The sequence below is a fragment of the Amphiprion ocellaris genome, chromosome 23 (genome assembly GCF_022539595.1).
Source record: "Amphiprion ocellaris isolate individual 3 ecotype Okinawa chromosome 23, ASM2253959v1, whole genome shotgun sequence".
Taxonomy (NCBI): Eukaryota; Metazoa; Chordata; class Actinopteri; family Pomacentridae; genus Amphiprion; species Amphiprion ocellaris.
The window spans coordinates 25,084,750-25,106,443 of NC_072788.1; the positions used below are offsets into that span (position 1 = coordinate 25,084,750).

General features: G+C 42.8%; 3 protein-coding genes across 3 annotated transcripts in view; 2 read left to right on the forward strand and 1 right to left on the reverse strand.

Annotated features, from left to right (window-relative positions):
- Nucleotides 1-8,753, forward strand: part of LOC111585546 (uncharacterized) — a 30,288-nt gene extending 21,535 nt beyond the window's left edge. Inside the window, exons 11-16 of the mRNA XM_055007661.1 lie at nucleotides 443-678; nucleotides 762-841; nucleotides 916-1,031; nucleotides 1,680-1,915; nucleotides 2,083-2,180; nucleotides 2,681-8,753. Coding sequence (XP_054863636.1) covers nucleotides 443-678; nucleotides 762-841; nucleotides 916-1,031; nucleotides 1,680-1,915; nucleotides 2,083-2,180; nucleotides 2,681-3,764 — 1,850 coding nt within the window. The 3' untranslated portion in view covers nucleotides 3,765-8,753. The remainder of the gene's footprint in view (nucleotides 1-442; nucleotides 679-761; nucleotides 842-915; nucleotides 1,032-1,679; nucleotides 1,916-2,082; nucleotides 2,181-2,680) is intronic.
- An 804-nt stretch (nucleotides 8,754-9,557) lies between these two features.
- LOC111585547 (zinc finger protein 568-like) lies at nucleotides 9,558-18,364 on the forward strand. The gene is made up of 9 exons (XM_023295096.3): nucleotides 9,558-9,848; nucleotides 11,599-11,824; nucleotides 12,476-12,606; nucleotides 14,173-14,408; nucleotides 14,619-14,728; nucleotides 14,822-14,937; nucleotides 15,380-15,624; nucleotides 15,712-15,800; nucleotides 15,924-18,364. The coding sequence occupies exons 1-9, from the start codon at nucleotides 9,614-9,616 to the stop codon at nucleotides 17,185-17,187; spliced, it is 2,652 nt and encodes an 883-aa protein (XP_023150864.1). The 5' UTR covers nucleotides 9,558-9,613; the 3' UTR covers nucleotides 17,188-18,364.
- Nucleotides 18,365-18,429: 65 nt separating this feature from the next.
- gltpd2a (glycolipid transfer protein domain containing 2a) lies at nucleotides 18,430-21,651 on the reverse strand. The gene is made up of 6 exons (XM_023295097.3): nucleotides 21,450-21,651; nucleotides 19,892-19,956; nucleotides 19,504-19,685; nucleotides 19,011-19,170; nucleotides 18,729-18,925; nucleotides 18,430-18,658 (listed from the first exon to the last, which is right to left on the reverse strand). Exons 1-6 carry the CDS (start codon nucleotides 21,538-21,540, stop codon nucleotides 18,430-18,432), a joined length of 924 nt encoding a protein of 307 aa, XP_023150865.1. The 5' UTR covers nucleotides 21,541-21,651.
- Nucleotides 21,652-21,694: the final 43 nt, after the last annotated feature.

Here is a 21,694-nt window from a genome sequence, read left to right on the forward strand (position 1 = left end):
ACATAGACCCGCTAAACCAGGAGCTTCTGTTGGTTCTAATGGTCCTGTTGGTCCTGATAGTCCTGTTGGTTCTAATGGTCCTGTTGGTCCTGATGGTCTTGATGATCCTGTTGGTCCTGTTGGTTCTGATGGTCCTGTTGGTCCTGATGGTTTTGATGGTACTGATGGTTCTGATGGTTCTGTTGGTTCTAATGGTTCTAATGGTCCTGTTGGTCCTGATGGTATTGATGATCCTGTTGGTTCTGATGGTCCTGTTGGTCCTGTTGGTTCTTATGGTTCTAATGGTTCTGTTGGTCCTGATGGTCCTGTTGGTTCTTATGGTTCTAATGGTCCTGTTGGTCCTGATGGTTCTGATGATTGTTACAAGTCTCACTGAGTAGTTCCAGTAAAATGACCTGATGTTGGTTCTTGGTTCTCTCTGTATTCCTCTGGTTCCTCTCAGCATTCCAGAAGTTCCCAGTCCAGGAGCTCCAGTGTGCTCGAGGTCTTCAGGAGTCGGACTTCCTGGATCTTCTCCGGTCCTCCTTCCCTCAGCTGGCTGATGGAGAACCTTTCGACACCTTGACCACCGATGGCCTGAGGAGACTCCAGCCTCTGAACGTGGATGTTCTGACTCCAGAGCAGATCTACAGAACCACTAAGTCCACTGGGGTCCCCGTCCTCTACATCCGCCTGAAGGTACCTAAGTTCTTCAGATATCTACGGATATGAACCATTCTGGAGAATGTTTTAGTCATTTTAATCACCTTCTGATGTTTCAGCATTCAGCAGTGCTCCAGACTGAAGAAGCTGCAGCTGTAGAAGACCAATCGACTCCTGATCAAGCCTCAGCGATCAAACCGTGAGTCACAGCCGATCGATTATTGATCGCCGATTGGCAGCTTGATCCTCTAACCCGAGTGTTTGTGTTCTCAGAGTTCAGTCTGTCAAGAGGAAACGAGGCCGACCTCGGACCAAAGAGTCTTCTTCTCATGTCGACCTGAGGATTCGAATCCTGGACCAGTCTGAGAATGACATGACGACACCCGGAGGTGAGTTTAACCCATCAATAACTGATCGATAACTGATCAATAACCCTAACCCTGACCACATGACGAGGCCTGGAGGTGAGTTTAACCCATCAATAACCGATCAATAGCTTATCAATAACCCTAACCCTGACCACGACGACACCCAGAGGTGAGTTTAACCCATCAATAACTGATCAATAACCCTAACCCTGATCCTAACGACATGGCGGCACCCGGAGGTGAGTTTAACCCATCAATAACCAATCGATAACTGGCCAATAACCCTAACCCTGACCCTGACGACATGACGGCACTGGAAGGTGAGTTTAACCCATCAATAACCGATCAATAACTGATCAATAACCCTAACCCTGACCCTAACGACATGACGGCACCCGGAGGTGAGTTTAACCCATCAATAACCGATCAATAACTGGTCAATAACCCTAACCATGACCAAAGGTTAGGAGGTTCAGACAGATTAAAACTTTTTTGGAACAACTTCTGAGTAATTTTAGACAGTTTTTGACAAGTTTATGTTATTTTGGACAATCTTGAGTCATTTATGTCCATTTGGCTCTACATCAAGGTCATTATAGAAAGGTTTTGAGTTGACTCCTTCATATTCCTGACTGGTTGGATTCCTCTGGTTCCTTTGGTTCCTCTCAGTGTTCCAGAAGTATCCGGTCCACAAGCTCCAGTGTCCTCGAGGTCTCCAGGAGGAGGACTTCCTGGAGCTGCTCAGGTCCTCCTTCCCTCAGCTGGCTGATGGAGAACACTTCGACGTCTTCACCACAGACAGAACCAAGAGGCTGCTTCCTCTGGAGGTGGACAGTCTGACCCCGGACGAGATAAACCAGGTGAACCGGACCAACCGGAACTCGGCCCTCTTCATCCGACTGAAGGTAAGGAACGTTCACAGCACTGTTTGTTTTCAGATAACTGAGCATTTAACAAATGCCTCAAAAACTTCACAAAAGAAAAGAAAAATTGGTCCAATTAAATGAGTAGTTGTTGAAAATTTCTTAGATTTTGTCCAAAGTGATAAAAACTCGTCTACAACCTCTTTCAGACCCGAGACGACGTGGATGTCGGTGAGAACAACCTGGTTCCTCTGCAGAGCGACGCTGCTGAAGACCTTCCATCTTTTTCTGAACAAACCTACAGGAGGTGAGACATTTATAGAAGCCTGAAACCAGCAGCAGGTTTCCAGATGTTCATAGATGTTGTTAAATAGATGTTGAAGTGTCTCCATGTGTCCAGAACATGAAAGATGTTCCACCTGTAGACAGATGTATTTTATTGATCCGGTAGCTTTGAGTTTCCTCTCAGTCTCTCTGAGGAAGCACTGCCTGCAGTTCATCCTAAAACTCTGTGAATATTTTGGTCTCAGCTGCACTGAGGAATGAAGGATTTTTAGTTTTTTACAGAATCTAATCAGTGTAGACGCTTCATTTTTGGATGTGTTGAATAGAAATAAAAGTGGTTTAGTGCATCAACACAGTTTTATGCTGAGATTTGGTTCTTTTTCCTGATTAGTTTAAGTAGAAAATCCAACAGTTCTTTCAGTTTTTTCAGCTACTGGCTGTAAAATGATGAAATTTTTTAGATTTATTATATCTTTAAAGGTAAAACGTCTTTTTAACACTGTAATCTCTGTTCCTCGTCAGCCCCGTTCATCAGGGAGAACTCGGCTCCAACGTTCTGTCCAACAGCTCCACGTCGCATCCTGAACACGTGGAACCGGAGGACGGCGATGACGGCGAGGAGTCGTCCAACCTCTGGTTCCTGATGCCGTCTGAAAGCGACGACGTCTCCGATGGCGAGGACGACTGGAGGCCGAGGACGAGTGACGAGCGCATCAGGAACGGAGAATCGGACCGGACACCGGGGAAGCAGCAGCTCAAAGCGAGGAGGACGAAGCAGACGGCGTCTCCGCTGGCCGAACACAGCGACACCCAGCTGTCCTGTAAGGTCTGTCGGATCCTGCGAGGCTCCATGAACATGTTGATCAAACACGCCTGGAGCCACGTCAACGAACGTGAGCGAATCTGTGGAGTCTGTGGAGATCAGTCCGAGTCCACGGAGCAGCTCCGGAGTCACCTGCAGACCCACCAGAAGACCCACAGCTGCAACATCTGTGGGAAGTCCTTCATCACTGTGTCCGGCTTCAGGGGCCACATCGCCCGGCACAAAGGCAACACGCCCTACAAGTGCAAGATCTGCCACAAGGCATTCACCGAGAAGTCAGTGCTGATGAACCACAGGTGGGTCCACACCAAAGACAAGCCGCACAAGTGCGATGTCTGCCACAAGTCCTACCTGTCGAAGCTGAAACTCCGAGACCACCGGTCCACGCACACCGGCGGGAAGCTCTACGGCTGCAACATGTGTGGGAAACGCTTCCGCAGCTTGGACACACTGTCCGGCCACATGGTGCTGCACTCGGGCCACACGGCGGTCCGGGAGCGCCGCTGCGTCTGCGAAGTCTGCGGCAAGAAGTTCTCCACAGACAAGAACCTGCGGATCCACATGAAGAACCACAGTGAGGACCGGCCGTTCGCCTGCAGCAAGTGCAACAAGAGCTTCTCGTTCAAGTCCAACCTGGCGACGCACATGAGGGTCCACACTGGGGAGAAACCCTACCAGTGCCCCGTCTGCGGGAAAACTTTCAGCCAGAACCACTGCGTGAAGAGACACCTGCTGAAGCACCGCGTGCAGGAGATGTCGCCCATCAATGGGGCGGCATACTAGGATGACCCGTAAAAATGGCCGCCGGGTCCCCGGAAGTGACGCCTAAATTAGTGCTGTTGTCTTTTTCTGGTAATTTACAACCAGAGGGTGTGCAGTAGGGAGCTAACAGCTAGCTAGCAGTGCTGACTTTGATACGATACCTGCCTAAATATACCGATGCTAGTCACGTTTTTATACCGTTGATCCGAGTTATTTAATATTTTATTGTTGCCGATCCGAATACACATTTCAAGTAAGAGGTTTAGCTAGTGAAAGGGCACCATGACAGAGACCTCCCTGTCGCTTAATGACCTTAAATTAAGCTGGAATCTACTGAGCTAATATTTTGTCCCATCTGTTATGTGTCCATGGCTACAAAAAGCTAAATAAGCACCAAACAAAGGTCCAGATACTCAATTTTTGATGGATAGTGCTGTATTTATTAAGAGTACCATTAAATTTATGACTCCTGTGTGACAGGAGGGCTCCTGCCTTGCCTACTAGATAACTAGCAATGTTGTCATGATGCCAAACGTCTCACATTGATATGATACCTGCCTAAATATACTGATACTAGTCATGTTTTTATACCGTTGATCCGAGTTATTTAATATATTATTGTTGCCGATCCGAATACACATTTCAAGTAAGAGAGCATTGTGTGGGTTTAGCTAGCAAAGGAGAACCATGACAAAGATCTCCGTGTCGCTTAATGACCTTAAATCAAGCTAGAATCAACTAGATTGGGTTCAGGTTCACGCAGACATCAACTTGTCATAATTCCCCAACTGATGGTGAAACTACACCGCAGCAAGAAGCTAAAACATCTGGAAAAATCTTGTAATATTAGATGACAGAACAAGGCGCTGAAAGTTTGTCGGTTTTTATTAATCAAAAAGGTAAAACACAACGTTGTTGTTGTTGACACAAGGAAGTGGAGGATGTGAAAAGAAGACTTAGCACCGTTAGACTTATGCTTTTAAACCAGATCAAAGGGTTGCAGGAGGATATTAAACTATCATGTACAACCACATATTTATAAAGGATCGTGTTTAAAGTGAATCAGAGTCGTAGCATTTCAATTTTAATGCAAGTCTGAACTGCACTGAGTCGGTTTTGTTGACTGGTTTTAAGACTTTTTCCACGTTTCAGAAACAAATACAGGAGGTCCTCAATTTACGTCGGTGTTCCGTTCCTATGGATCGACTTAAGTTGATTTTTGTCATAAGTCATAAGTCTGGCGAAAATGTTAACAAAGCCGTTATGTGCATCACGATATCTATTGGTGAAGCGACGGGGATGCGGATCAGCACCTCCAAGTCTGAGGCCATGGTTCTCTGTCGGAAACCGGTGGATTGTTCCCTCTGAATTGGAGGGAGTTGCTTCCCAAGCGAAGGAGTTCAAGTATCTTGGGATCTTGTTCATGAGTGATGGGAAAATGGAGCGAGAGATGGACAGGAGGATTGGTGCAGCGTCAGCAGTAATGCAGGCGTTGTACCGAACTGTCATAGGGGAAGAGGGAGCCGAGCCACAAGGCGAAGCTCTCAATTTACCGTCCATCTACGTTCCAGCTCCTCACCTATGGTCATGAGCTCTGGGTAGAGACCGAAAGAACAAGATCACGGATACAAGCAGCTGAAATGAGCTTCCTCTGTAGGGTGGCTGGGCTCAGCCTTAGAGATAGGGGGAGAAGCTCAGACATCCAGAGGGAGCTCAGAGTAGAGCTGCTGATCCTTCACCTCTAAAGGAACCAGTTGAGGTGGTTTGGACATCTGAATTGAATGCCTCCAGGGAGACTTCCCTTGGAGGTTTTCCGAAAACGTCCACCTGGGAGGAGACCTTGGGGTAGACCCAGAACCTCCTGAAGGGATTATATATCTCATCTGGCCTGGGAACGCCTCTGGATCCCCCAGGAAGAGCTGGAAAGCATTGCTGGGAGGAGAGATGTCTGGAATGATCTGCGTCGTCTGCTGACTTCGTGACCCGACCCTGGATAAGAGGAAGACGATGGATGGGCGATGTTGATCAGTTCTTCGGTAAAGTCATGAATACCAACAACTTTAATGCGTGTATGCCAGCAGAAGGGTCTGACTTACGCTGGGAGCCATAATGAAGGGCAAAAAGTTAGTGAATGTAGCACAATCCAAGGTGGCGTACAACCGGAAAATGGAAACAAAGCCATCTTATCGCACCGCGTGACGACGTATTCATCCGCTCCGCTCGTCAGCTAGTTCTACGTAACCAGTTCAGACGAAAGGCGTAGGTCGAGTACGTCGTAAACTGAAGACCTACCCATAACCAGTTCCCACGTAACGACAAAATGCCGTATGTCGTAAACCGAGGACCCGCCCCTAACCAATTCCAATGTAACGATGAAATGCCATATGTCGTAAACCGAGGACCTCCTGTATTGGCTTAAAAACATCACAGAGGCCAAAACACGCAGTTTGAAAATCACAAGTCATTGTTCTCATTCTCTTTTTGAACTAAAACATGAAAGAGTTAATGTGTTTTCCTGCAAGACATTAAGAGTTTTAGTTTGCTGCTTCCAGGTGTTTAGGACTGTTTCCTCCACATTTCCAGCAGTAACTTGATGAATTAGTTGTAACTCTAAGGATCAGGCTCTTTGTGGAGTTTCAGGGTTTGTGGTTGTAGATCCCTAGAACCAGACAGCAGCCTCGTATTTATGTTTGTACATTCGGAGGAGGAGGTGTCTGGTTGTAACTATCCATTATTTCCCATCAGTTATTCGTTCTGTGGAACTTCTCAGGATCCTCTGAGGCATACCTTCGTTTAACTGACCAAAACTCTGAAATGTTCTTCGGTTTGTACACGAGAAGCAGCTTGAAAACTGAAACTTTTAACTGACGAGGAAAAATCGACCGGAAGTTCCCAAAGCACTCTCAGAGACTAATGTTGGGGAAGTTTCCACGTTGATTCAGCCGTTCAGGATTCATTCACTAGTTCTGGAACACTACTACTGGTCCAACCTAGTGGAGGCTCTGAGCTATTTATTTAACGTCTACTGGGAGTTGACTTCAGACTAACCAATGGCAAAGAAGTCGTCGGTTTGGATGGAGCAAAGTGTCAACAAAATCACCACAAAGAGACAAAATGGCAACTTAAAGATGAAAACTGACTGAAAATGAATGAAATATAACAAAAACAACCACAAAGAGATGTGAAAAGACGACAAAGACATGCAAAATGTGTTAAATGTTACAGAGTGACCAAAATGGAAGAAAAACATCCATAAAGAGACAAAATTAACAGTACGAGATGTAAAACGAGTAAAGTTGGTTAAATTTACAACGAAAAAGAGACAAAATGTAAACTAAGACACATAAAATGACAAATGGATCAAAAACATCCACGAAGAGACAGAATTAACAATATGAGACATAAAGAGACAACATGGCAACTTAAAGACGCAAGTTGACACACAGCAAAGACACACACTATTAACAATATGGGACACAAACCTGACATAAAATCACCACAAATAGACAAAAAAAAGACCAAAACTGGACACAAGATGGAACAAAAACAACCACAAAGTGGCACAAAATTTTGAATATGAGACAGAAAATGAGTAAAATTGATTAATAACCAAAACCAGACAAAATACAAACAAAGACAGAAAAATGACAGAAATGAAACAAAAACAACCACAGAGACACAAAATTAACAGTATGGGACACAAAAGTGACAAAACCCACCACAAATGGACAGAATGACAACAAAGACACACAAAATGACCAAAACTGAACAGAAGATGGAACAAAAACAACCATAAAGAGACACAATGACAACTTAAAGATGCAAATTGACTGAAATCACACACAAAAATGTCCCGAAAAAGACGACAAAGACACACGGAATGTGTTAAATGTGACACTAAATGACCAAAATGGAACAAGAACAAAAACAACCATAAAGAGACCCAAAATTAACAATATGGGACGCAAAACTGACATAAAATAACCACAAATCGACAAAATGGCCACAAAGAGACACAAAAAGACCAAAAGTAGACACAAAATGCAACAAAAACAACCATAAAGACACAAAATTAACAAAACAAGACACAAAACAGCTAAAATTGGTTAGATTAGTAACCAAAAACAGACGGAATGGAAACAAAGGCACACAAAATGGATCAAAAACATCCACAGAGACAAAAAACTAAGAATACAAGAAATAAAAGTGACCATAAAGAGACTAAACGGCAAAATAAAGATGCAAACTGACTGAAATCACACACAAAATGTCCCAAAAAGACGAGAAACACATATAAAATGTCTCAAATGTGACACTAAATGGACAAAATGGAACAAAAACATCCATAAAGAGACAGAAAATTAACAATATGAGACACAGAAGTGACAAAATATGATGACAAATAGACAAAATGGCAACAAAGAGACATAAAATGGAACCAAGACAACCATCAAGACACAAAATGACTAAAATAGTTTAAAATTTTCAACTCTAAAGAGAAACAGAATCAGTTTTTCTGCTGAGACGGTTTTTGAAGACGACGTGTTTGACTTTCAGTCTAAAACAAAAAGCAGGAAACAGGAAGTACTGACGTCCAGAAGGTGAAACTGAAACTTTCCATGAGACTCTAGAAAGTTCCTCCTCGTTGGTTCTGCTCAAACTTTTCTGGAACTTTGAGTAAAAAACAATAAACAAAAACAAGAACAAACCAGACAAACGAGGCAGTCGTTTTATTTTGAAAAGCATCGCTGGCTCCTAACAGTCAGCTGAAGGTTCTGGGGACTACTTTCAGGGGCGGACTGATATCCGGAGACGTGGTGTGATGTTTTAAAGTGTTACTAATAAACCGACCCATGATTATTAAAAAAACACCTTTTATTTGAGTTTGAAGGTTTTTAATCTTTTTTTAAACGGTTTTTATTCTGAATGTCGTCCTGGACTTTTGTTTTTTTTACTCGTGATGTTGTTGTTTGTGCATATTTTCATTAAATCTCTTATTTTTTCACGTCATTTTTCGATTTTAAATAATTATTGTTGGTGGATATTTAACTCCCTGACTTTATTAGCGTTTTTGAACTTTAAAAAGTGAACTATTCTGAGGTTTCATCGTCCTATTAATGAACGTAAATATTTTATTTTAAAATATTAATTCTGCTTATTTCTGCTCCAGTAAATATGAAAAACACCTAAAAATATTTATTAATCTCTTAAAATTATAAAGGCAGAAATACTACAAACTTTTTTATTTGTTTATTTTTAAGAACTTTAAACTTCGTGTAACGTTAGTTAAAATTAAGTTTTTTTAAAAAAATGTTTTAAATATCACGAGAAAAATGTGAAGAAGAAATACTTTTATTTTTATTGTTTTTTTATATAATTTACTTTTATTGCCTCATACTTTATTTTCTGCATCTAATTTTTAACTTTATTTTTTATATTTTAAAATTAAGACATAATATTTGCAAAAATACAAAGTAATCAATATTTATTACTATTTTATTTTTCGTTATTTATTTATATTTAGTTTTCTATTATTAGTATTTAATTTTTTATTATTTATATTTAATTTTATATTGTTATATTTAGTTTATATTATATGTTTGTATTTAGTTTTAAATAATTTTAGGATCAATATTTAAATTTCACAGTTTACAAGAAATGATGATTCGGTAACAATTTAGTATTTTTCTAATAATTATTATATTATTTTAAGTTATAATATTATAAAAATGATATTTTAAAAAAGAAAAGTTTGAAAAGAATTAAATGAACGTCTGAACGAGTCGTTGTTTCTGCACGGAGCCTGTTCGCGGCTGCACCGGAACCGTGTGAGATCCGTCTGCAGTTGGTGTTTCTACTGGAGGGTCGAGATGTTTTTCTGGACGCAGAGCGACTCAGAGCAGTTCCACGGATCCATGTCGAAGAGCGACATCCTCCGAGGAATCATCACCGACAGGCTGAACACCGCGGCCCGGGAGATCCTGGCGGTGGTGGAGCGGACGATGGCCGACTACGAGGAGGAGGCTTCGGGCTTCAGGCGGGAGATCGACCGGCAGCGGAGACAGCTGGAGCTGCTGCAGCCTCATGTCCAGCTGGAGAGGAGAGGTCGGTGCAGAACTCCGGCTAAAAAACGGCCGGTTTAACATTTGATTGTTGCCTGGAGAACAAACAGACGTTAAAGTTGTTAAAGTAACAAGTTTAAACTACACGATTAACAATTCGGCATTAATTTAAACACGAAAAAATTCTTCTAAATATTATAAATAGAATCAATTTCCACTTAACACCAATTTAACGCCTAATTGTGGTTCGCCAAACTTCATTCAAAAATCGACGAATTCAATATTTTCTTGTTCGCTGGCAAATCTGTGGACATTGTAATGATAACAGCAAATGCATATTTGCCTAGTATCAATGGTTCATTTGAATGCTGCTTATACCTCCGGACAGTAGGGGGCGTTCGGGGTCTGTGAGTAGATTAAGCTCAGAGCTCAGACATGTTTAAGGTTCCTGTCTGTACATGTGATGAAGTTTTATATAAAGTACCTTCTTCTTCAAGTAACGGCTTTATTATTAAGAACCCACAACAAAAACAATACAGACATCAAACGACATAAAAACAAAATAAACTTAAAATGATCTCTTTTAGAATTTGGCATTAATCTAAACACAACAAAGTTCTTCTGAATATTATAAATAGCAAAAGTTTTCACAGAACTTTATACCAATTTAATGTCTAATTGTTGTTTGTCAAACTCCACCTCAAAATCGACAAATTTAACATTTTCTTGTTCACTGACAAACATGCGGACCTCAAGCAGCATTAAAAGGAAATTAACTCAACCTATAATGATGTAATTTACGATTTGGGATTAATCTGAACAGAACAAAATTCCACCTAATATTATAAATTAAGTCACAGTTGCTTCAAAGGTTCGTCAAACTTAATTTCAAAAACGTCTGATTTGTCATTTAACTACTCACTGCCAAACCTACAGACTTTAAACGACATGAACAAGTTTTAATGAACAATTCAGCATTAATGTAGAAACAAAAAGTTAAACTACATTTTGTAAATTGCCTCATCTTGAACAGTTAGTTTATGGGTTCTGTAGTCGTTTAACATAGACTTGTGGAGCTTCATTCAAAAATCAGCGAATTTCATGTTTTAATTCTCGCTGACAAACGTACAGACGTCAGACACATAATAAAAGGAAACTACATCACTTATAATAATGTCATTTACACAACTAAACGCAACGACTAAAATCGGTTAAGTTGATAATGTAAAACAGACAAAATGGAAACAAGAATACACAAAATGTCTTAAATGTGTCCCTGAATGACCAAAATGGAACAAAAGCATCCACGAAATTAACAATATGGGACACAAAAGTGACATTAAATGACCACAAACAGACAAAATGACAACAACTTCTAAAATATTTACTCAGCATTTCCTCAGAGTTGACTCCAAATGAACTGAAGTCATCGGTGTGGCTGAATTTGGTGAAAACAAACGACAAAACAAGTTCCGCCTAATATTATAAATGAAGTAAATGTATCAAATTTAACATTCAAAACATTCAAAAACGTCTAATTTGACATTTAGTCACTTGCTGGTAAACCTGCAAACATCGGACACATAATAAATGGAAACTACACAACTTTTCATGATTTAATTTATAGTTTGACTTCTTCAAACGCAACAAAAATACACTGAATATTGTAATTTTAACTCAGCTTTTACAGTTTATTCCTGATCCCTGCTCTGTTGATGTGGAAACATGGCTTAGATCTCCCCTCAGTTGGAATACTGATCAGATTTCCTCTTGTTGCGCCTGAAAACTCAAAGATCTGCTGCATGACGTGGACGGCCGTGAGCTGGAGGTCATTGGTGACAACAAAGAGGAGCAGCAGGTGAGTCCAGGTGATCAGAACTCTGGGAGCTTCCTCTGGTACAACAACAGCGATGGCGATGGTGATGATGATGATGATGATGATGAAGAGGGGCGACCAGCAGCCAGACCCATACAGCAACTAGAAGATCTGAAGGACCCAGATTACCAAACTCCGTCCAGGTAAGGTAGTCTTATAATCAGGGTAGTGTTATAATCAGGGTAGTCCTATAATCAGAGTAGTCCTATAATCAGGGTAGTCCTATAATCAGGGTAGTCTTATAATCAGGGTAGTCTTATAATCAGAGTAGTCCTATAATCAGGGTAGTCCTATAATCAGAGTAGTCCTATAATCAGGGTAGTCCTATAATCAGGGTAGTCTTATAATCAGAGTAGTCCTATAATCAGAGTAGTCCTATAATCAGGGTAGTCCTGTAATCAGGGTAGTCCTATAATCAGAGTAGTCCTATAATCAGGGTAGTCCTATAATCAGGGTAGTCTTATAATCAGGGTAGTCCTGTAATCAGGGTAGTACTATAATCAGGGTAGTCCTATATTCAGGGTAGTGTGATATTTGGGCCAACACTGTTTTATCATCTGAGAAAATATCTAAATGTCTGATTTGTTTGGGGAGAACATGAAACAAACATCTTAATTTTCTTTAATCATCAACTTGTCAATCAACAGAAAACAGTTTTAAGAACATTTGTACTATGACAGCAGTACCTAAGGACCAGACTACTTCCTGGATCACTGTACTTAAAACCCTTTTATACCGCATATGTAACTGACTGTGAGACCAGCAGCCAATCAGAACCTGTCGTCGTCCTGCAGGTCGTTGTCGCCCAGAGTCCCGTCTGTCAGGAAGAAGTCCGGCAGACCTCGGCTCAGCGACACTCAGAACCGCCTGGATCTGAAGGTCCGAGTCCTGGAGGCGTCTCAGGGCGACATGCTGTCCAACACTGGTACTCTGAGCTCATCATTCTGTCCATTTATTGATTTACACAGAAATATAAATAGAAAAAGATTCATTTATATTTCATTCTTTCAAGTGCAGTTTCTAATAATTTGGATGTCCTGAGGCGAGTTTAAAGATCAGAATTGAGCCGGATCAAGCTGTTTTTTTTGTATCGACTAGAGCATAAATCCAGAGGTTTGTTTCTGGCAGGATGCTGTGTAAACATACTATAATTTTTCTGGAAATCTGAAGAATTATTGGTTAATAACTGGTTGATTGACGCCTGTCTCATGCTGGTATTTAGATTTTAGTCTTCGGACATGATTTGGATGCCAACGCCGCTCTGTCTCATCAACCGCTGTCATCGTTAATCCCAGTTTGTATTAACCCTCATGTCGTCCTGTGGGTCAAAACTGACCCGTTTTAAAGTTTGAAAATGTGGAAATAAAAATATATTTTCACAGTGAAACTTCTGATGTCCACATTTTCAACATTTTTGGGAAATCTTTGAAAATTTTTTGGTGGAAAAAAAGAAATGTTAAAAATGTTTCTTAAGAACATTCACGACAAAATCAACCAAAATCACAGCCAATATCACTGGATTTTGGTTGATTTTTATGTGAATGTTCTTAAAGAAAATATTCGAAGTTTCATTCATATATATGGAATCACTTTAGATATTTTTAGGAATTTTGGGGAAGATTTTTACTCATTTTTTGAAAATATTTAATAGAATTTTCTTGCCAAATTTGGCAAAAGTTTTGCAAGTTTTCAGAAATTTGGGGAATTTTTTTGCTGAATTTTGGGATTTTTTTCAGACAAGGAAACAATATTTTTTGGTGCCCGTAAATGAAGACAACAGGAGAGTTAAAGAAGTTCTGGTTGGAAGTCATGAACAGCCACAGCAGTCTTTGTCATGGTGCCCTATTACGAGCTAAACTCCTATAATGCTCTCCTAATTGTAATCCAAGTGACGCCTCCTCTGGTGTCTACAGTGTTAAACAGGAAGAGGGATCAACCTCTACATGTCCACATAGTTAGAGGGTGGTATTTGAATAGAATACGTCTGTAAGTATCCTGTCAGAAAGTAAAACTGCATCAGATCAACCTTTCAAACCAAAACACGCCCTTTAAAAAGTGCACATTTGGGTGTGATGGACTTTTAAAAACAGAAGTCTGATACTTTCGCAATTATTCAATTTGGTGCGTAGAAACAAACGTCCATCCGAGCAGCTAAAAGTGCAGTTTTTTCTGTTGTACACTGATAATATTGGAGGTTGGAGGTCATTAACCACCACATTAGTCTTTGTCATGGTGCCCGTTCCTGCTTAACTCCCAGAATGCTCTGCTTTAACTGTAGTCTGAGTGACGCCTCCTCTAGTCTCTGCAGTAGTAAACAGGAAGAGGCTCCACCTGGTGGAACAACCAGGAACTACAGCTGATCTATGATGCTTAAACTGTGTATTATCTGAGAAATTGGGATTGGGAGATAGTAAATATAAAATGACTTGAACTTGATCAGTGGCAAAGTCTCGTTGCTCATATTTTATTCTTTTCTTGGCTTCTATTCCAGTGTTTAGGAAGTACCCAGTTCAGGAGCTCCAGTGTCCTCGAGGTCTTCAGGAGGAGGACTTCCTGGTCCTGCTGAGGTCCAGCTTTCCTCAGCTGGCTGGTGAACAACCTTTTGACGTTTTCATGACCGACAAAAGCAGGAGACTTCAGCCTCTGAACGTGGAGACTCTGACTCCAGAGGAGATCTGCCGGGTCATCGGGTCCGCCGGGAACTCTGCCCTCTACATCCGGCTGAAGGTACTGCACTGACTGAGTCCTGATGAAGTTAAACTCGTCCAAGACAGATTCCAGGCCAACAAGACAAAATCTTTTACAATCTTTGTGTCTATCGTCCGCCTACAGGGAGACATTTGAGCCAGATTTGATGCTTGTCTTTTCATTATGTTAGTCACGGGCTGATAAGGTGACATTTAGGGAGTTGTGCCTGTTTTTTGGGAACTTTTCCAGACAGCAGAGGGTCCTGGGAGCTGCAGTGAAAACCTTCATCCTCCACAGGAACCAGAAGATGATGGCAGATCCAGCACAACGTTGGCCAATCAAACCGGAACAACACCGAGGTAATCAGGAACAAAACCTCTCAGATCTAGTTGTTCTTCAGACTGCATTAACTCATGTCGTGTTTTTTCTTCTATTGGGTTATCGTCTCCCAGAGGTCAGTCTGACAGGAGGAGGCGAGGAAGACCTCGACTCGGTGAAGAACCAACTCACCACCTCCTCAGGATCTGCATGCTGGACGACCCTGAGACCAACAAGGTCTCAGAATCAGGTAAATGGACGCCACCTCAACCAGTACTCACATTTAGTCCAGTATATTAACAGAAATCCTAATTAAGTTCATGAGAAATAATATTTTATTGAAGTTTGGACATCTGAGCTAAGTTTTTATGCTTCTTTGTAGTTACTCAGGTCGCAGAAAAAACTGTCACATCAACCGCTGTAATCGTAGATCCCAGTTTGGCTAAATGAAGCTCTGGTTGGAAGTCATTAAGTCTCAAATTAGTCTTTGTCATGGTGCCCGCTGCTAGCTAAACTCCCACAATGCTCTCTGCTTTACCCTGAACTGTCGTCTGAGTGATGCCTCCTCTGGTCTTCACAGCATGGTCTCTGGTCCAGTCACATCTAGAAGTTATTTGGTTCTGCCTGAAGTTGACAGGTAGCATGTTTGATGAAGATGAGTTGATCTGGACCTCCTGCTGTCTCTGTTTCAGTGTTGCTGAGGTCGTCCATAAAGGACTTCAGCTGTCCTCGTGGTCTACAGGAGGCCGACTTCTTGGACCTGCTGAGGTCCACCTTCCCTCAGCTGGCCGGAGACAACAAACCGTTCAACATCTTCAAGGCTGACCGAAGCAAGAGGCTGCAGAGGCTTATGGTGAACAGTCTGACGCCAGACGAGATCTATCGGACCACGAGATCCACCGGGATCAGGAAGACTCTCCTCTACATCAGGCTGAAGGTACTCACTGATGTCAAGTGTCCACTAAAAACAACTAAAACTAGTATAATGTCTTTAAAACATTAACGTGGGAACAAACTGTTGCAGCCAGGAGAGGAGAAAGAAGAACCAAACAACGAACCTCTGCCCATCGATGCTGTGGTGATAAAGTCTGACAGAGCCGAGCTTCATTCAAGGTAATGGGAAAGAATTTGGAGTAACTTTGTTGGATTACCAGTAAAACATCAAATATTAAATGCTGTTTTAATTACTGAAACACTAAAGACAGATCAAACTGATGTTAAACTTTCCCTCCACAGCAGCTTTGTTCAACATGTAGATGGAGCCAGAGTGGACGCCGTGATCTCAACATCACAACAACACGACCTGGAAATCAAAGAAGATGTAGCTGAGACTCAAGTGGACTCCAGCGTGGACCGAGACTGTGAAGCGGAATTCCAGGGAGACGAGGAGTGGAACCCAAAGTCGTCGAAGGAAATGCCCAAAACCGGCCGCTCCAAGATCATGGAAATCCACAGTAAGAAGAGTAAGAACCCGTGTAGAGTGTGTAGAATCTGGTACCGGAACCAGGGCAGCCTGATCAGACACGCCTGGAGTCACGTGGACGAGTCTCAGACTGTCTGTGGAGTGTGTGGAGATCGACTGGAGTCTGAGGGAGACTTGAAGGGACATCTTAGAAAACATCAAAAAACATTCGACTGTTCGCAGTGCGGGAAACCTTTCTTCACCCTCCACAGCCTCAACCGCCACAACTCCCTGCACACCGGAGAGCGACCATTTACATGCAACGTCTGCAACAAGTCCTTCACCCACATGTCCATCCTGACCACCCACCGCTGGGTCCACGTGGCAGATAAACCGCACAAATGTGACATTTGCCAGAAATCATTCGGTCTGAAGGCGCAGCTCAGAGCTCACTGCAAACTGCACACCGGCAGAGACAAATACATCTGCAACATCTGCGGTCTGTCACTGTATGACCGCAGGTCTTTGAACCGACACAAGCTGACCCACTCGGGGGAGCGGCGCTACGGCTGCGAGGTCTGCGGGAAGCGTTTCAAACTGTCCGGCACTCTGAAGTCCCACGAGAAGATCCACACGGTCAGAGAGCGGCAGTACCTCTGCCACATCTGCTGCAAGACGTTCCTGTCCAGCTCCAGCCTGACGCTCCATGTCAGGACGCACACCAACGAGAAGCCATTCGTCTGCGTCGTCTGCAGCAAAGGCTTCGTGGCCAACGGTCAGCTCAAGGCCCACATGCGAGTTCACAGCGGCGAGGCGCCGTACGGCTGCAACGAGTGCGGACGCTTCTTCAAACGTAAGAACACCCTGATCTGCCACGTCAGGAGCCACCTGGGCATCAAACGCTTCGTCTGCGGGGTTTGTGGGAAGGCGTGTTCTCGGCAGGAACACCTGACGGTCCACATGAGGACCCACAACGGAGAGCGACCGTATGAGTGCAGCGTCTGCAGCAAGGCCTTCACCCAGAGCCACTGTCTGAAGACCCACATGAAGAGCCACCAGGCCGAGGAGAACCCCTTCCTCCATCCATCCACCTCCTGAAGCTTCTCATCAGCCTGAAACCCCCAGACAGATCAGTCAAAATCTTCATGTCCAGGCCTTTAGGAGAAAAATGTGGCCTTCGTAGTCTCTGTGTAGCTTTGTATACAGCTCATGTCAAGCTAACTGTTGCAAATATATATCTTTGCTGAAGTCTAGAAACTGATGTAGTTTTGTTGGAATGAACCCGTAGCTTCTGGACCTTACTTCGCTGGACACACTTACATCCTAATTCACATCCCTTCTTCTTGGTTGAGTTACTCTTGAAGTATTTTTTGCTTCACTGTGGAACAAACATCCAGTGTAACCTCACAAATCGACCTTTCCAGTGTCACCTGCCGCTGAAGAGTTGAAAAGAAAAATGTGTTGGAGTAGTTTATATGTCGAGATGGAGACTTGTATTGAAGTTGCAACCTGAATACTACTCTCCATCTAGCCTCCATCTCGCCATTTTCAAACTCCTGCCTTTCGACTGAATAAGTCTCCAGGTCGATATTGTTTCTCAACAACAGAACTCACCCTTTCCAATGATATTGGTGTTTTTTTTGCATTGCCTGCAATCCATTATATAATTTTAGAAGATTATACCCACCTGAAGTATTGTAGATCAGCTGTAGTACCTGATTACACCACCAGGTGGAGCCTGTTTATTACCCCTTATTCATCCCACGAGGGGAAATTCTGTTACTGTTTAATGCAGTAGTGATCAGAGGAGACGTAACTTAGACTACAGGAAGTTAATGTTGTCAAGCAGAGAGCATTATGGGGGTTTAGCCAGTAAAGTGGGCACCATGACAAAGACTTCTGTGATACTTTCTGACGTCATGTTTTAAAACAAGACAGGACTGACGAGGGCAGTATTCATGTGTAACAGTGGCCAATGACCGCAATGTCAAATGACAACAGGGGTCAATTTATGTTACAAGTTTATCAGTTATTGATTGAAAATGCTGCATTTATTGAGAACATTATTCAGATTCATGACATTTGTGAGACAGTGAACGTAAACAAAGCACTGAGTTTAATAAGTTAAAAAGTGCCTTCATCAGCCCTGATCCCAGTCTGAAGATCAAGATGTATAAAAACCCGCTCCTCCGACAAAGATGTTAGTGAGTTTTTGTTCTGACGTGACTAAAATAATACTTTGTGAAAAATATAAAAATGTCATTTCCTTCCTGAAGGCAGCATAAGAGAACGGTCTCTGTTCCAGTCGGACTTCCTCCGGTTGTGTCCGGTGGTTCTTGGTCAGGGCAGCTCCAGCATGCCGTGCTCTTGGAGGATCCGTTGAGTTCTGGTGTGGACCAGCGTCAGGGCGTGGATGATGATCCGCAGGACGGGCGTCGCCTCCCGCTGCTCCTGCACACATACCAGCTGCAGAAAGTACTTCCTGTTGGGGAGGGCGAGGAAGACCAACTCGGCGGCCTGGCGGAGCACCCAGGGGTGGTGGGGGGCCAAGGCCACCTGGTAGGCGTCCCTGAGGGAAGAAGACCGTTAGGTGGGCAGGTGTCCTAATGAGGACTTACCTATGACCGGGCTGCTGCTACCTGCTCAGCTCTCCAGGGGTTTTGTATCGTCCGCGGGCATCTGGTCCGTCGGCCAAACCCTCCAGCATCAGCTTTAGCCAGAGGAGCGACCGATGCAGCCGCAGCAGCGTCCGGCAGCCCGAATCGGTGCGGTAGCTGAAGTCGACCATGCCCGCTTTTAGCTCCGCCTCCACCATGGACCGAAGCGAATGGTACGCCTCCAAGAAAAGACGTTAAAAATCAGCCCTAAGTTACAGTTTCATGTCACCCTGGTGTGTTTTAGTGGGAGATTGGCAGCCTCACCCCTTCTTTCAGTCCAAACGCTGCTGGGGTTTGTAGTCCAGAGTCAGGTTTCCCATGAGCCTCTGCTTTGTGTTTGAGCGACAACTCTCGAATCAGCACAACCTTTTCTTTCACTTTCTGAGAGAAGAAACTCACCATCGACCCAAGAGACTCCATGAAGCTGAGGAGACAAAAGAGATTCATCAGAAACAGCAGACAGTTTACAGTTCGTGTCTCTTCTTAACGTAATGATTTTTTAGTTTGGACTTCCGTACACGGTTATCGCAGATTAGTTCCATTGTCTGTTCTTCATGGGAAATCATTCAGTTGCTTCGTAATATTCAAAAACCAAGAAACTTTATTAGAAAACTGACGTGAGAAGCTCAAATCAGAGATATAGACACTAAAACAACCTGCCGTTTCCTTGGTAACTGTGGGTCTACTGAATCCAAACATCTCAACAGACTTCCTGTCTGGATCATTTGTCCTGAACAACACTGTAAGGTTCCCCTACTTGATCAGCTGATCCCAGCTCAGCAGGTAGGACTCTAACAGGACGTCATCGTTTTTGGACAGGCAGGACTTCAGGTACAGCAGCAGACGCCAGGCCTGAAACGACTGGCCAGGACACTCCTTTATGAGGGGCGGGGCTTCCTCTGGCTCCGCCCACTGTGCAGCAACCAACAGAGGCTCAGGCTGAAAAAGAAAAATCAATCAGTTGATGAGTTGTTTGTTATATTTACTTTAAAAGACTATTTGGGGTGTTACGAGCTAATTTCACCATTTAGACTCAGTGTTCTTTAATTTGTCGCGAACAGTTGTCATTACAACTGATATTCACCCCCGGTACCCCTTTGGTTTTCAGGTGAAGGTTTTTCGGGGTGTTTGTGTGTCTGTCGTACCCTTTGGCTGTAAAAACTCAAACATGGCTGCCATGCGGTGCCACAATCTCGGCCTCCACCCTGAGCTGAAAACACAAACATGTTAGCATTCAGCGATAATTTAACTGGAAATCATTCCTGAGCCAATGTCTTAAGTAATACTTTACATAAATACAGAAACTATTTGTGAAGGTGGCAATAAAACCAATTTTAAGGGTTTGAAGTTTGGTCGGTGCCTAATAGCATTTGATGTGGTTTTAGCAGCTAAGCTAGCTGTTTGGCTCCAGATGTACTACATTTACCTTCTTATACTACATTTACCCTCTAGTACTACATTTACCCTCTAGTACTACATTTACCCTCTAACACTACATTTACCCTCTAGTACTACATTTACCCTCTAGTACTACATTTACCTTTAATGCTACATTTACCTTTAATGCTACATTTGCCCTCTAGTACTACATTTGCCCTCTAACACTACATTTGCCCTCTAACACTACATTTACCCTCTAGTACTACATTTACCTTTAATGCTACATTTACCCTCTAATACTACGTTTTCCCTCTAACACTGCATTTACCCCTAGTACTACATTTACCCTCTAACACTACACTTACCCTCTAATACTACACTTACTCTCTAACACTACATTTACCCTCTAACACTACATTTACCCTCTCACACTACATTTACCCTCTAACACTACATTTAACCTCTAGTACATTTACCCTCTAAGACTACATTTATCCCCTAGTACTACATTTAATCTCTAGTACTACATTTACCCTCCAACACTACATTCACCCTCTAGTACTACATTTACCTTTAATGCTACATTTGCCCTCTAGTACTACATTTGCCCTCTAACACTACATTTGCCCTCTAACACTACACTTACCCTCTAGTACTACATATACCTTTAATGCTACATTTACCCTCTAATGCTACGTTTTCCCTCTAACACTGCATTTACCCTCTAGTACTACATTTACCCTCTAACGCTACACTTACCCTCTAATACTACACTTACTCTCTAACACTACATTTACCCTCTAACACTACATTTACCCTCTCACACTACATTTATCCTCTAACACTACATTTAACCTCTAGTACACTTACCCTCCAACACTACATTTACCCCATAGTACTACATTTAACCTCTAGTACTACATTTACCCTCCAACACTACATTTACCCTCTAGTACTACATTTACCCTCTAGTACTACATTTACCTTTAATGCTAGATTTACCTTTAATGCTACATTTACCTTAAATGCTACATTTTCCTTCTAGTACCTCATTTACCCTCTAACACTACATTTACCCTCTAGTACTACATTTGGCCTCTAACACTACATTTACCCTCTAGTACTACGTTTACCCTGTAGTACTACATTTACCTTTAATGCTACATTTACCCTCTGATACTACGTTTTCCCTCTAACACTACATTTACCCTCTAGTACTACATTTACCCTTTAATGCTACATCTACTCGCTAACACGTACTCTGTTAATACTAGAGGTGGAAACTGCGGTAGAGGCGGAGCCAACATGGCCGTTTAAACTCACGCAGCCAGAAGGAGCTGACGAAGAGCAGCAGAGCCAACATGGCCGCCAGCAGCAGGTAGCGAAGCAGCAGCGTCCGTCTGAGGAAAACCATGGTGACGCTCGAAAACACACAAAAACACACGGAAATACACAGAAATGCACACTCTCACCACGACACACTGGTTGTTTACAGTCCGTCAGCGTCACATGATCACTGACACACACCTGAAGATAGACCTTTGAACTAGACCTTCGTCCTGCAGCAG